General features: G+C 38.6%; 1 protein-coding gene across 2 annotated transcripts; it reads right to left on the reverse strand.

The window, feature by feature from the left end:
- Positions 1 to 3,431: 3,431 nt before the first annotated feature.
- Positions 3,432 to 16,598, reverse strand: LOC120531186 (low choriolytic enzyme-like). Of its 2 annotated transcripts, XM_039756356.1 has the most exons (10): positions 16,479 to 16,598; positions 16,343 to 16,394; positions 13,814 to 13,879; positions 11,937 to 12,095; positions 8,672 to 8,789; positions 8,367 to 8,545; positions 8,194 to 8,275; positions 8,011 to 8,034; positions 4,559 to 4,683; positions 3,432 to 3,603 (listed from the first exon to the last, which is right to left on the reverse strand). In XM_039756356.1, the coding sequence occupies exons 1-10, from the start codon at positions 16,581 to 16,583 to the stop codon at positions 3,596 to 3,598; spliced, it is 918 nt and encodes a 305-aa protein (XP_039612290.1). In that variant the 5' UTR covers positions 16,584 to 16,598; the 3' UTR covers positions 3,432 to 3,595. The 2 variants fall into 2 exon arrangements, with proteins under 2 accessions (XP_039612290.1, XP_039612291.1); XM_039756357.1 differs by lacking the exon at positions 8,011 to 8,034.
- Between the last annotated feature and the right edge of the window lie 248 nt (positions 16,599 to 16,846).

Here is a 16,846-nt window from a genome sequence, read left to right on the forward strand (position 1 = left end):
AACTGCGAGAGAAACTTTTAAGTGCCGGGTCTTAGCTAACATTACATACAGCCGTGGACATCGCACGAGATGGCACCAGCACAGCTGGGAACCTTCGATGCAAGAACACCAAGCGGCTCACGTGAACTGACGCAGTGCACAGACAAAAAGCAACAGTTCCAAAGAGTGCTGAACAAAAACCGAATTACACAATTGAAAAGGCAGCAAAAAATATGAAGCGTCTGATAAGCATATTCATAAATGCAGCTACTGCGGAAACAAAGCACACGGTGGAAAAAGTCAATGTCCCGCTAAAGGAAGACAGTGTAAAAAAAAACCTGTGCATGCAGTGTGTCACATCTCAGATAAAGAGGAAGACGAGCTGTTTATTGATGTAGTAAGAAACGAATCGATGAATGAAACCTGTCATCTTTACAACGATTGACAAACACGGAATGTAACTTGAACACAACACATCCTACAAATACGAACCTGATTGAAAGAAATAATGATAATCAAATCCTTGATGACAGCAACACTCAATAACACTCACAAAACAATTACTGTATATTGACAATCATGTTACGTTATTTTTAAAATGTTCCCTTTTCTTTTTATAACTTTTTTAACACACTACTTCTCAGCTGCGAATATATATATATATATATATCCTGATCTACTGTACATACTCTCAAATAGACAAGCCACATGCCGTGGCGCAATTGTAGAGGCTTCGCCTTTAGCGCCGAGGTTCGATTCCCGCGAGGGTATGTACTGAGTATGTACGCGCGTTTCCCGATTCATTTTAATCTTGCATCTCCTTGGTTTGGGACGTATGAAAAATATGCGGTTAACGCAGAATCATGTTACGTTATTTTTAAAATCTTTCCTTTTCTTAGCACAAGCACAGCTGAGAAGCTTCGATGCATGTACTCCATAACAAAAAATAACGCATTTAATCACACTTTCAATTCCAAGCAAAGGGGAACTTTTGTCAATGCATGATTTCCTGGTACATCCATTACACTGATGCACACATCACAGCTACAAAAATGTTAGAGTCGGAATAAAGTGCGTTGCTACGACTGATCGGAGGAAAATTTCATTTCAAGAGACTACCCGAGCGAAGCCTTGATAAAAGCATGGTTTTGTGCACACTGAAAAGCAAGCAAAATTAGATGCATTACAGAAAGCGGACTTTGTGGCTCTTACTGGGGATCATTGGACTTCCGTGACCGTTAGTAATTCTAATTACATCTAATTACAAAATGTTCAATGATCACACTGTTTTAGCCTAATGTACAAAATAATTTTGGCTAAGGTTACTCAGAGTTTAAAGATGAAGCTGGTCAAATTACCTTTTATGTTTCTGACTTATTTTTTTAAGAAGAAAAACTGCACTTTATGTTGAAATTTTGGTTATTATTATTTAAAGACAATACTATTCTGAAAATGAACTTAAAGTAGTTAAACTACCACTTTATTTTTAAGTCTGCCCAATTTTAACCAGGGATGATATTTTTGTTTCTGTTTTGAATTCAAATGCAGTTTAAAAGCATTTTTTTTCAGAAATTAAAAGAGCTTGAGTTTACAATATTCATGTCCATGTCTATTATTTGATTCTGTCGCCCACTAAAACCCTTTTAAATTAAAAAAACATTTGTGATTTGGGGCAAATTTATGTGTGCGACTACATACGGTTAATCAAGATTAATTATTACACAGCCTCTAATTAATTAGATTAATTTTTTTAATCGAGTCCCACCCCTAATATATATATGTAGATATATGTAGATATGTATATGTGTATATATATGTATATATATGTGTGTGTGTATATATATATATATATATGCATATATACTGTTTATATATATGTGTGTGTGTGTGACCATTATATTGTTACAGGTTAATTACAATCAGATGCCTTAAACTAATAAACAATATGCGGTTAATTTCAGTGTATTTATAAAGATGTGTCAGGGATGTGGATCCAGGGAAACCACATTGAAAAAAAAGCACTGCTTCAACCCTGGGTGCCGCAAGTTTGTAAAACCAAGCGGAGAACTTGTGTACGCCAGGGATTGAGCTAGCATGAAAATGTTCGTGGCTTTACGCCAAGTTTATTTTTTATACATCACGATGTGACCGTGGAAACAGGAGTACATAACATTTTGGTGCATACACACTTTTTATACATGAGGCCCCTGGTGCTTCCTGTCTTGCTCTATGGTTGTGAGACATGGACACTCTCCATTGACCTGAGATGAAGACTGGACGCCTTTGGTACTGTGTCTCTTCAGAGAATCCTTGGGTACCACTGGTTTGACTTTACGTCAAATAAGCAGTTGTTCACAGAGGCTCGATTGAGACATATTATCTGCATTGCGAGGGAGTTTCAGCATCGGCACTATGGCCATTGACGTGATTCCCCGAAGGTGATCCAGCTCAAAGGATCCTGATTGTTGAAGAACCAAGCAACTGGACCAGGCCAAGGGAATGCCCACGTAACACATGGCTACATCAGATAGATGGGTGGGACAGGACCTCGTGTCTGCCTGGGGGTCTGCTAATCAGGATCCCAAGCTGTTTCTTTGTGTTGTGGGTGCAGCAACACGCTGTACCATTGCATGCTCTCCAACCTGACCTGACCTGCTGAAGCACTGAAAACACTTTATACTAAGTAAAAACTATAAACATAAAAGACAAAACCTTGTGCAGAAAAACTGGGATCAGCATATGAATGAGTTTGAAGCGTTTAGCATCTCAGTGGGTTAATCACCTGTGAAGACTTGGATTTGCATCAAGTTATTTGTGCACAAGAGCTTGAAGAAATTCTCCCAGTGCTCCTCCTTGACCACTGGACATGCATAGGCACACAAATAAATGAAGTAGAATCGTGATGATTTTTAATCAGCTCTGGCATCAGTTGACTACAGAATAAATTCTCCAGCCTTTACTTTTCATTTCCAATCTTTCTTTTTTTCGAATCTTGCCCTTTTAAAATTTTTGTAATCATAACACCATGGCCATGGAAAACTACTGTGCTACCAGTTCAATGAAAATTAAAAAGACATTCAAAGAGAAGTCTGGCTGGGTCTGTAGTTGCAATGACACTGCTATAATGAAGGACAGGATTCTTAAAGTAGTTCCTGGCTGGGGAGTCATGTGGAAGGTAGACGATGGTGGGCAGAAGAAAGGCCAGAAAAGCAGTGAAGGAGATGTGATGAGTGTGTGAGGCACTTCACAACGCAGTTGGGCCAACCTCAGATTGACTCAAAAAGTTCTGTCTTTTGTCATTTTCATTATTGTTCATGTATTGGGTCTCCTAAATGTTTGTACCTTACTTGTTGTTATTGGTCATATGTTGCCATCTATTTCTGTTTTGGATCAAGAAGGCCCTCTACTGGCCACAAACATTATAGTCTGGAATTAAACAATGCAGACATTGATGCAAGTGAAAGCAGTCAAACTTTATTTTGTGATTTGGCACGACTACTAATTCTAAGAAAAAGGCAGCTTAAGTCATATATAATTTTCTACTGCTTCAGGTTCAGCTGCCTGCTTGTCTTGCTTCTAGTTGCTTCTTTTCTTTATCTTCTGTTTCTTCTTCTTCTCAGACAGCTTTGAAGAGACAAAAGAGCAAAATAATGTCTTGTTAAACTTCTGGAATCAACGTGTAGTCAAACAAGAATCCACTTTTGAACTTGACTTTTTCATTACATCCAATCTAGACAACATGCCCGTAAAAAGAAAAGTAATGCTTCCAGAAAATGGATACATCTATCCCCATCCTGCAAACTCATAAATAATTTGAAAAATGAACCCAGATATAACCCAGGTAATGATCTCATTGTGATTTGATAATCTGCTCCTGAAAAACCCTTCGTTAGGTGAATTGTCGTCTTCAAATTCAATGCTCATTTTACAATTTAAAACACTACATTTTCAATCATGACAGCGTTTTCTGGTTTATTTATTTATATATTAGTAAAGATATGTGTATTTGAAATTTTGTGAGCATACTACTGAAAGACGTGGATTGCGAAATGATTAATGTGAGATTTTTTTCATCATCATTTTTGATATGGTCTCCATAAGCCCTTACTTTATCAGAAACTTCACCATCTCCATTCTGCATGAAGACAGATTACTAATTTTCCTAAGCCATCACTACAAATTGTATGGGAGAACATATGAAAAATATTATTTTTGGGTGGAGTATTCCTTTAGCCTGCATATGCTTGTGTAAAAACAGTACATTGATAATCTGGAATAAACACTAACAGGAAAAAGTTAACAAGCTAAGGTGGATCTCACAGTCTGCAGCCCACCTCATATACTGTATTGTCAACATGCTGCTCTCTCTATCAGGCACATCAACACTCCCCTCTTTTGGCACTCTGCTGCTCAGGCCAGGAGCTCCCATTCCTTTCTCAATCTCCAATGGTGGATTATCTTCTAATTTAAGGCTAGAAACCCACTTCTTTGGTTCTGAACATGATAGGGCTACTCTATGACAATTGCTAAAGTTAACATGCACTCTAATTGTTTAGAAGAATTTGAAGAAATTACTTACCACATTTGTAGAGTTTATTTATTTTAAGCTTGTCAGTGGGACTAGGACCAAATCGCTGTCCAATCTGCACATTGATGTTCGATTTTGGTAGAATGGTTGGGAGGCCATCTTCAGAATAGGCATATCTGTAACATTGGCATTTTAGAGTTTAGTGTTGAATTAAAATAAAATATTTATCCAGAAATAAAGAAAGAAAGATGTTTGATTTAGCAAGAGGTTTGATCACTTAAATTACAAATAACACCCTACATATACAAAAAAAATAAGGAACTAACACACATTTCCTATTTGTGTGAAAGTGTTGTGTTGTCGCCTGGAGTTTTCAAAATGAAGACGAAAATTAAGAACAACTGCCAATAGAGTCAAACTACTCTTTTATTTCAACCTGTCTAAAACACAATGTTGAAATTAGGCATGCAATTGCTCATCCTAATGACTCACAAAGTACATTTTTCGAAAATGGAAGCCTGGATACAAGGAGAGTTTTCAATGAAGGTTCAGTAGAGCAGGCCCAAAACGCCGTCATTGCTGTCTCTTTCTCTCTCTTAGCTACCATTTGGCTTCCCAATCCAAAGCTCTGTGTTTACACTGTGTTTATTATATGTTCAGAGCTAAGGAATAACACGTCCCAAAGAGGAAAATAATCAACCAGAAGTAAGCATGTTCATGTGAGCATAGCCTGTTCGCCATATCCAAAGCCTCCTACCCAATTAGCTGGCAGTCCTATCACAAAAAATAGGACTGTGTTTTATGTCCTAAATGTGTCTCGTCACATCCTTAGCCTGTGGTTTAGTTATCAAAACCGTTTAACCAAATTCAGTTTTGTGGCCGTCATGGGCAATACGGGTGCACAGCAGGAGCCAAGTCCTGCTGGTCCTTTACTGGGTCAGGTCAGTGTCCCTGACACTCAAGTCTTCAGGATGTGGGATGGAAAATCCCTGCAGACACAAGGAATCCTTCCCTGCCTGTGAAATCCACGACATTTTAAAGAGATCTTCATCCTTATCAGAAGATAATAAAAGCATCACTTACTGTGTCGATCTGTTTTGTTTGTAGCTGGGAAAAAAAGGAAATTTAATAATTGACTATAAGGGAATGCTAATATGTCCAAAAGAGACAAAAAAACAAAATAAGTTGTGGTGCTGTTTGAGAAGGAACACGTATGAGGACAAGAGTGATTAATAGGCCCCACTGCTTTTGTCTTCAAAAACTTACTTTCCAAAATGCATAAGGGACCCATAGTCATACGGTGTGTCCAGGTTGTTAGTTTTGTACTTGTCAAAATTAAACTCCCGATCTGTTGAGACAACATAGTTAGAAATGAGAAGGAGACAAGTGATCTTGGATTTTAGGGTTATTATTCTCTTAAGGTTGGAAGTATCACCTACCTTTTAGAATGTTCTCCCACAGAATGGTGATGTACCTGTCTCTGTCAATGCGGGATTGTTCATGGACAAAGCCCAAAGCATGCATTAACTCATGTGCAGCAACTCCGGACCATGTGCATCCCGGTGCCTGAAGGGACATTGGCTGTGCACCTCCATTAAGCCCAAGAAATGACCAGCATCTGCATTGCAAAGAAAATCAAGACATCAGAGCTTCTGTTGGCCACAGTGCGATTATTCTGGACCATAGCCGTCCATTTGTCAGTTAAGCTAAAAGTGGATATTCTGTAAGAGACTGAAAGGCTCACCCGGTTTTGGACTGAATGTTCAGGTAATTGGACTCATGGCTGCGGGGCACAAACCTAATGCATGTCCCATTAGCAATATCCTGCATTCCAGTTTCAATGGCCATTTTCTCAATATCATCTATGGTAGAACAAAATTTAAAAATTAGAAACAGCTTAAAAGCAAAAATTGTTCTTTTTTGTAGTGTTTGCAATTTGCTGAAAATTTTAAATTGTACATGTTCTTGTATTCTTATTAGAACAATATTTATGCAAGTTGTTTTGAAAATAGATTGACTGAGCCAACAGATTTGTGATTGCCACAGAGACAGACTATGGATACCGACAGAGAGCACTCGGCAGCTATTCTGTTTCAAGTCTCAGATACTTTACACTTGGCAATAACCAATTAATGTACTAGTACTACTACGCAGTTAGATAAAACATAATTCTAGAGTATCCCACAATGTAAAAAAAAAAATATTGTGTCAATTTCGAGAGATGTAGAGAGTTACATTTCAATAATCACGCATAGAGCGGCACTGTTCAGATTTTTTCAGTTAGACATGAACAGTAAACCTCGCATGGGACCACTGGGACCACAAAAGTGGCTTCAGTTTCCGAACTGTGACAAATTATAGTGCGAGTGAACAGCTCCTCTTGAATTGTTAGCACTGTGCTGTAGCAATCAAAGCAACACAGCCACACAAGACAGAAAGACAACCCAGAAGGATGTGACATCCACTATCTATTGTCAAGCATGCATTTCAATTTCAGTTGATTTTCATATATAGTTTTCATGACTGAGAATGGAATCAAAGCACTTTATCAGTTCTAAAGGTTACATAGAAATTATAAATTTTACAAACTACACATCGGCACAAACCTACAATACAGATTAAGTTAAACACACAGTCAACCCAAGCAATTTATATCTGATTGATGTAAATGAAACCTAACAGTTTGTGGCCATTGCTAGTGTCACAGAGATATGGAGATAAAGCCAGATGAAAACAAAGGAGTTACCAACATTTCCTATTTGTGTGAAAGTGTTGTGTTGTCGCCTGGAGTTTTCAAAATGAAGACGAAAATTAAGAACAACTGCCAATAGAGTCAAACTACTCTTTTATTTCAACCTGTCTAAAACACAATGTTGAAATTAGGCATGCAATTGCTCATCCTAATGACTCACAAAGTACATTTTTCGAAAATGGAAGCCTGGATACAAGGAGAGTTTTCAATGAAGGTTCAGTAGAGCAGGCCCAAAACGCCGTCATTGCTGTCTCTTTCTCTCTCTTAGCTACCATTTGGCTTCCCAATCCAAAGCTCTGTGTTTACACTGTGTTTATTATATGTTCAGAGCTAAGGAATAACACGTCCCAAAGAGGAAAATAATCAAACAGAAGTAAGCATGTTCATGTGAGCATAGCCTGTTCGCCATATCCAAAGTCTCCTACCCAATTAGCTGGCAGTCCTATCACAAAAAATAGGACTGTGTTTTATGTCCTAAATGTGTCTCGTCACATCCTTAGCCTGTGGTTTAGTTATCAAAACCGTTTAACCAAATTCAGTTTTGTGGCCGTCATGGGCAATACGGGTGCACAGCAGGAGCCAAGTCCTGCTGGTCCTTTACTGGGTCAGGTCAGTGTCCCTGACACTCAAGTCTTCAGGATGTGGGATGGAAAATCCCTGCAGACACAAGGAATCCTTCCCTGCCTGTGAAATCCACGACATTTTAAAGAGATCTTCATCCTTATCAGAAGATAATAAAAGCATCACTTACTGTGTCGATCTGTTTTGTTTGTAGCTGGGAAAAAAAGGAAATTTAATAATTGACTATAAGGGAATGCTAATATGTCCAAAAGAGACAAAAAAACAAAATAAGTTGTGGTGCTGTTTGAGAAGGAACACGTATGAGGACAAGAGTGATTAATAGGCCCCACTGCTTTTGTCTTCAAAAACTTACTTTCCAAAATGCATAAGGGACCCATAGTCATACGGTGTGTCCAGGTTGTTAGTTTTGTACTTGTCAAAATTAAACTCCCGATCTGTTGAGACAACATAGTTAGAAATGAGAAGGAGACAAGTGATCTTGGATTTTAGGGTTATTATTCTCTTAAGGTTGGAAGTATCACCTACCTTTTAGAATGTTCTCCCACAGAATGGTGATGTACCTGTCTCTGTCAATGCGGGATTGTTCATGGACAAAGCCCAAAGCATGCATTAACTCATGTGCAGCAACTCCGGACCATGTGCATCCCGGTGCCTGAAGGGACATTGGCTGTGCACCTCCATTAAGCCCAAGAAATGACCAGCATCTGCATTGCAAAGAAAATCAAGACATCAGAGCTTCTGTTGGCCACAGTGCGATTATTCTGGACCATAGCCGTCCATTTGTCAGTTAAGCTAAAAGTGGATATTCTGTAAGAGACTGAAAGGCTCACCCGGTTTTGGACTGAATGTTCAGGTAATTGGACTCATGGCTGCGGGGCACAAACCTAATGCATGTCCCATTAGCAATATCCTGCATTCCAGTTTCAATGGCCATTTTCTCAATATCATCTATGGTAGAACAAAATTTAAAAATTAGAAACAGCTTAAAAGCAAAAATTGTTCTTTTTTGTAGTGTTTGCAATTTGCTGAAAATTTTAAATTGTACATGTTCTTGTATTCTTATTAGAACAATATTTATGCAAGTTGTTTTGAAAATAGATTGACTGAGCCAACAGATTTGTGATTGCCACAGAGACAGACTATGGATACCGACAGAGAGCACTCGGCAGCCATTCTGTTTCAAGTCTCAGATACTTTACACTTGGCAATAACCAATTAATGTACTAGTACTACTACGCAGTTAGATAAAACATAATTCTAGAGTATCCCACAATGTAAAAAAAAAAATATTGTGTCAATTTCGAGAGATGTAGAGAGTTACATTTCAATAATCACGCATAGAGCGGCACTGTTCAGATTTTTTCAGTTAGACATGAACAGTAAACCTCGCATGGGACCACTGGGACCACAAAAGTGGCTTCAGTTTCCGAACTGTGACAAATTATAGTGCGAGTGAACAGCTCCTCTTGAATTGTTAGCACTGTGCTGTAGCAATCAAAGCAACACAGCCACACAAGACAGAAAGACAACCCAGAAGGATGTGACATCCACTATCTATTATCAAGCATGCATTTCAATTTCAGTTGATTTTCATATATAGTTTTCATGACTGAGAATGGAATCAAAGCACTTTATCAGTTCTAAAGGTTACATAGAAATTATAAATTTTACAAACTACACATCGGCACAAACCTACAATACAGATTAAGTTAAACACACAGTCAACCCAAGCAATTTATATCTGATTGATGTAAATGAAACCTAACAGTTTGTGGCCATTGCTAGTGTCACAGAGATATGGAGATAAAGCCAGATGAAAACAAAGGAGTTACCAACAAAAACTCCAGTCTGCTGCATTCCTGGAGAAATTAAACCTCAAGGATGGGTTCTGCTGTAGTAAAGCTTGGGCTGTATTATAGGATTCCAATCACAAAGTATTCTGCCGTCTGGAATTTCTCAGACATTTTTGCACATATAAATAACAGAACAGCAGTAGGTGTTAGATAATATCAAAATCTGAAGCTGCTATCAGAACTTTGGTGCAATCTTGTAGGTGTGTATATCTAAGCCTTGTAAGTTTCTGAAGTCTACTACTTAGTACGGGTATGCTGCATGCCCTGGAAGTACTGCCACAATGTGAAAAAACAGTAGAGAAGAGGGAAATTGAAGTCAAAAACAAAGCAGGGATTGTTAGCAAAAGATCAGAGTATCATGCGTTAAAGCCAAATTACAAAACAAAAGTCAAAGTTAAAACTCAGATCATAATTTTTCATAACCGATGTTTATAAAAAAAGCACTTGCAAAAATGTTTTACAGAGTGTCCACAATCTTGGACAATGTGTCTCAGTGCGGCACAAGTTTAGAGTTGTTCCTTTGACATCACATGGTGCAATTTTTAGGACATGTCCCCTAATATCTGGTCATCATGTTGTGGCATCAAGGACAGTAAATGGCAGTGCGCTCCACAATCTTGGACAATGTGTCTTAGCTCAGTGGCAATTTGAATACAGTTCTACCAATGACATGACATGGCACACCTTCCATAACATGCCCTCTAACAACTGGCCATCATGTTATGGCAACAGGACAATCTACAATCTTGGACAATGTGTCTCTGTGTGGTGCCAGGTGGCAATGACATCACATGCTGCGACATCTAGGTCATGCCTAGGACATGCTCCTTAATATCTGGTCATGGCAACAGGATCAAAAAATGACAGTGCCCTCCACAATCTTGGGAAATGTGTCTTAGCTCAGTGACAGTTTAAATACAGTTGTACCAATGACATCACATGACTTGACTTCTGGAACATGCTCTTTAAAATCTAGCCATCGTGTTTTTGCAGCAGGACCAGAAAATGGTGACACCCCTCTACAATCTGCGTGGTTTCCAGGACCCGGCCCCTAATAACCAACCATCATGACATGACAACAGTACCAGAAAATGGTGCCACCCATAAGAAAACAAAATGGCTTAGTGATATTTCATAACACAAGATTAACATAAAACAACAAACTCAACTTCATTATTGTGCATAAAAAGTGAAAGTAAAAATGAACTCCCCATGTTTCAGAGCCAAATAAAAATTTAACACAAATCAAAGAAAAATGTATCAAACCTTCTGTAAATTCAGTAAACATAAACATAACATAACTTGTAACTTCACATTGTGTTTCTAGTTACAGTAGGTTTATGCAAGCCCCATGGCCAAAGTAGATTCTGTAGCCAACTACTAAAAATGAGTTTGTTGTGTGGCCTCGTGAGTATGTGAGCTTCATGCTGTAATCAAGTGGAACTATGTAAGCCTTGTGGCCTGCTGCATTTCTATGGGCTACTATTTAACAAGGATAGTCGATGTGAGCAGCCGAAAGAAGAAGACAAAGAAGTCGATGTGACCTGGTAGGTGTGAGGTGACTGAGTGTGGTCCAGCAGTCATATGTAGGGTTTGGACAGGATACTAATAAGCTTGGGTATGTTATGCACCATGTAGATGTGAACTGACAAGTGTGGGCTTCATGGTGTTTTTATGTTGTGTGGCCTAGTAAGCCACATATAAACTGTTAGGCCTGCTTTGTACAAACAGACTACTACTTAGTTTAGGTATGCTACTGCCAGTGGCACTGTCAGTAGGCTGTGTGACCTGTTGGGAAACAGGTTTAGTTTAAAACATTTAAGGGTAGAGTTTTACACCCTACAACTAGTTCATAGTGAAACCCTGAGGAGATACATTCCAGTAAGCTGTGCCTGTTTCAAATGAAAGGAATATACTTTCATAAGTTGTGTCGTATTATAATTGTGAAGATTTCTTATCATATATGACTGACTTATCTTAATGTACTTTATCAAGACAACTTCAGCCTTCAAATTATTGATAGATAGATAGATAGATAGATAGATAGATAGATAGATAGATAGATAGATAGATAGATAGATAGATATTTTTTCCCTTAAGAAATAACAGGGCAGGATGGTTGGCCTATTATATGAAACATGAAGTATCCCAAATTGCTAGAAGCAAGATTTCCAATCCCATCATTCAAACTAAAACTGTAGAATTAACATAAAAATGTAGGAAATGTGGAGGATTCACTCACTGTATTGTGAAGAAAGGTTGTAGGGGACGTACACAAAACCATCAACTGATTTTGGCCACAGACAGCTGCGTGCAAAACATGAGATTGGACTTCTCCTCTGGGACACTGCAATGTCCCCTTCTCTGAAAGTTGTTCCTTCTGGGGGAGGGTTTACTAAAACTAAGAAAAATGCAAAGAAAAATGCATTTATTTTCCATTTCTTTCAAATGCACACTACTTTTCATAAACTAATCACAAGCATGTCTTGGCCTCCTTTTCAATTTTACTTACCATAAAGTAACACAAGTTAGCACATGCCATACTTCATTTGAAAATTAAAACCCCGGACCTCATGCTCCCAGCCATGTTGTGAACCAAACAATTTAGTGAGAGAACACCTCTGGTAGCCTGTGTTGCTAACCTTGCTGCTATCTGCGTAGATGGAACCATCACAGCACCATGTCATGCTTGTGTACTCAGCACTCCCCACTTACCTTTGGTATAATTGTGAAGGACATACCTGTTACTAATGCTGAAATTAGAGTTCCCCATAGCCCTTACAGTGGGTCACTCCCAGGTTTTTGTTGCTATGCAGTCCCACCATTCACTGGACACAGAATCAACATGTCTGACTGAACAGAAGAACACTTTCAGTAACCGAATCTGGAGGTGGTAGTGTTGTCCCAGCTCATTTATCAGTCTCCCATTCAATTATCTGTTCACAGTGAAAGGTATTCCTGCCACTAAAGTCACCATACACAAGATCAGGTTTGCACTCTGAATCCTGACTATCACAGTTATAGCCTAACTTTGGAGTGGACACAGTAGACCCTCATGACCCTGTGTTAGGATGTAGCAGGCTGGACACTGACTGACTGACTGACTGACTACAAAAAAAATCTTCTCTTGTGTAGGTCCCTTCAAAGATGCTAAGAAGTGCTCATCAAATGAATCCAAGTCTCTGAAACATTGGATAAGTTCATCCTCTGGCACCCTGCTGTGCTCGCCCTTGTTCTTGTAATGTGCAGACTACCAAATTAAGAAAATTCCTTTTCTTTGCTTTTTATCTGTTTACACAGGATACTGTATGACATTTTGTTAGTCCTGGAAGGTAATTGCAGGCATCTGTCTTGATTCCCACATAGATCTAGGATCATTAAGAAATTGTTCTTGACTACATGTTTCTGAATACAGCAGGTAAAAGTAGCGCATTTCCCATCAGGGCATAAATATGTTTGTTCTGTCTAAGAGATAGGGAAGAAAGTCATTAACCAGAGGTGTGCAGAGATTGAAACCCAGGAATCAAATCGATCTTTTGTCAAAACAAGGATGAAACAAGAATCGTAGTCGAGCGCTTAGAAAAATAAGTTTTAACCAGAATAGCACTAAGAAACAATCGCAAGTTTTTTTCACAAGTTTATCCAATCTTGGATACAACGTTAAAGATGTGTCAGTGTTTATAGGGATGTATTGCCAATATCACATGTAGCACAACCCCAAGAAAAAACAAAATGGCATTGGCATGGCATTATGGTAAAAATAAGTGACTTTCTTGGGAAGTCTTGTATCACCAAATAATGAATTTTTGTGTGTTAAAACCATTTAAACAATGTAGAGATTAACCCAAACATTACAAGAAGACACTAGAGAAATTAAGCAAAGAAAGCATTCACAACAATGTTTTTGCTGACACTAATAAAAAGTTTCAAATGGAAATGAATATAATGCATTCGTGGTGTGGCACCAACTTCTTCTTCACCTCCTGCAGCCTACAGAATTGAAGCTCCCCCTTCAGTTGGTGATGTGGCTGCGATCACAATGTACCATACAGTCACCTTAACTGAAAAACTGAGCTGTCTGAGCTAACTGTGTGTAGCTTTTTAGTGAGAACCACTTACACTCATTTTCATTGGTCTCCTGAATTCGATCCATTGCCGTCATTTCCGATTCTGCCAGGCGTTCAGCTGTTAACAAAAAAAAAGGTCAGAGAAAAGTATGAAAAAACGAACAAACGTCTTTCTGAATATCATTCTTCCCCAGCATTTGGATTACGCTCTTTTGTATATCACAGTGTGAAGGTTTAGGTAGAAGGACAATATGGACTAGTGGTTTTAAATTAAAGTTTTGATCTGCTGTGTTTCACTGTATTTGAATATGGGCATCTTGTGGCATTCACTGTTTCCTTTAATCACACCTTTGAAGAGCACAATCAGGAGATCATATAATAAAAATGGGCCGAATATTTAGCTGATAAGGTTGCAGGCAACCAGCATAAACATAAAGTCAATTAAACTGGTATACCTAGTTGGGATGCCCTCTGCAAGTAAATCTTTGAAACTTTTAGTTTATACTGTAACATAACATTACATGACAGTTTACAGGCATCAGTTATGAAAAAGCTTTATTATAAGTGAGTTGATGGTTCAAGGCTAGATGACAATCATATGAACAAGATGATAGCTGTGTTACAAGTTCAAAAGGCACAGCACAAATATCACATACATCCCCTGCGGCCAGCCCGTGTAGTAGTGGAACAGGACATTGAGGAGGGCCCTGCTCGGCTCCCCACTCCTGATGTCAGGCTTCCCCCTCCCCTCAGCCCGCAGCCTCTGTCTCAGATTAGCGTGAATATCTCACTCCTGCAAGCAAACTATGATTCTTAACGCAATGAGAGAAGTCGCAAAACCGGAATGTTCAAGCAAATTCTAGAAAAAAACCCCGATCTAAATCTGTTAAGTAGTTCTCTCGTTCACTAGCTAAGCAGCGGTAAAATACACACCCTCCTCTCGGCCTGCTGCGTGTCTCTTGGATTTACGCAAATAAATCGGTACTGCAAGTGAACTGTGATACTTAACACAATGAGAGAAGTCGCAAAATCAACCAGAATGTTTAAGCAAATTATAGAAAAAAAACCCAATCTAAATTTGTTAAGTAGTTCTCTTGTGAAAAACAGACAAACAGACAGATGGATGGACAGCGGATTTTATATGTAGAGATTAACTTTCACCTAAATGTTAATAATCAAAAATCAAGAGCAGAAGATCATATAATATTAAAAGTAGCTGTTTTGCAATGCATGAACTGTCACTAAATATCAAATTCCAAAGTATAACCTGCTGCCCCACCAGGCCTAAATCAAGGGTAGGTGAATGGCTCTCCCTAACAAGGGGTGAAAGCACAAGTTAGCACAATCACCTCCAATTTGCCAAATTTCAGAATACTGAAGCCACATGCTATATTCACGTTCAGATCAGAGACTGCCTGAACACTGACAGATGAGGGTAATTCTTAATTTATATCCCAATTTGTAGTTAACTCCCCCTACAATTCCAAAGTCTGCATTGATTCTTTAATATAATGTATATAGAGCACTAATTCAGTACAAGCAAGTTAAGTGTCACACAGAGTCTTAGTGGTTTACTACCACTGCACTGCCTGGCTTAGGGGTCACTTTAGTAGAGTAACCCCCGGCCTGCTCTTTCATCTTAAGGGTTATTCACATACTCGAGGACACCAGTTGGAAACACATCTTGACACATAGAGGTTGAAGTAATCTGAAACAAATTACTGAGCCGTGTAGTTGATGCAGAAACCTTAACCAGTTTTAAGATGTTTCTGGATTAGATACTAGGGCAGCTTAGATATTAAGTAAATAAATGAGCCTGATGGACAGAATGGCCTCCTCTCATTTGTCAAATTTCTTATGTTCTTTAAAGTTCCAAGCATCTATAATGGCTCCTGGCTCACTGTCAGCCCCTTAAGCTGACCACGTTCTCTGTTTGCTTAAGAACCTCATGTAAGACCTTCAGTTCATGCAATAATATGCCTTTCCATGTGTAATACCCCCTAGTGGTGACCTTGTAGACTTAAGCACTTTGAGCTACTGTTTGTATGAAAATGTGCTATATAAATAAATGTTGTTGTTGTTGTTGTTGTTGTAGTACCTCTGATTTTGATAGAGCTTCTTATTCTGCATTTTCTTTGCTTCATTCATATGTAACCCCTGTAGCCCTTTGTTAGCTGGCCACCTGATACACCATGAATGAATGCAAAAATGTATATATATATATATATATATATATATATATATATATATATATATGCTATATATGCATGAATATTAAATACAATTATTTCAGTGCTTATCCTTTTATAATTTAACATTTATCAAAATTATTAGAAATTCAAAATGATAATGATTATAATAAAGCCATTTTTGCTAGACATGGCAGCACATGCTAAAAGGGTGTTTTTCAAGTAAGAGCGAAAAACAAGCTTTTTTGGAGAAGTAAGACAGGCAGAAACAACTGGCCAGTCACAAAGAAACATCTAAAGATGGACAAAATAATAATCCACATCAGCCAAAGGAGGAAGTTAAAAATGATCAACAAATCAAATTGTTAGTGCCCAAAGCAGATGGAACTCACCAGAAAAGCCTCTTTTAAATCGAGCTGCTTCTTCATTCAATCCAGTTGAATTCTGCGGAGAGGAAACACAGAAGATTAGGAGAGTGGGAGCAGAGTCCACCGATCAACGGACTCCGAGGTGCATAAATGCTTGTACCTGAACTGGAAATGCAGCGATATGAGCAAGAAAACCTAAAAGCAAAAAAAACTTGATGGAGTTCATCTTGTAGCACCAGAGAGGTGTCAGGCCAACTGCTGGCATGCTGCAAGAGACAAAGCCTTTTATACTTGCGGGCTTGCGCTGCGTAAAGTGTTTCTTAAAGCCTCAGTGTCTTTGACTTGACAGACTAGCCTGACACCCCTGTACTTAAAATTTCCTCCAAACAAGGTGGACCTTAAGTACAGCCTGCCATCATCCGAGCTCACTCATCAGTTGGCAGGACGTATCCAGCACTTTGAGGGATGAATGTCCTGGAAGATGATATGGCAACTTGCGACACTTGGTAATTACCTTTGTCTATCACA

This window comes from Polypterus senegalus, chromosome 6 (genome assembly GCF_016835505.1).
Source record: "Polypterus senegalus isolate Bchr_013 chromosome 6, ASM1683550v1, whole genome shotgun sequence".
Lineage (NCBI taxonomy): Eukaryota > Metazoa > Chordata > Cladistia > Polypteriformes > Polypteridae > Polypterus > Polypterus senegalus.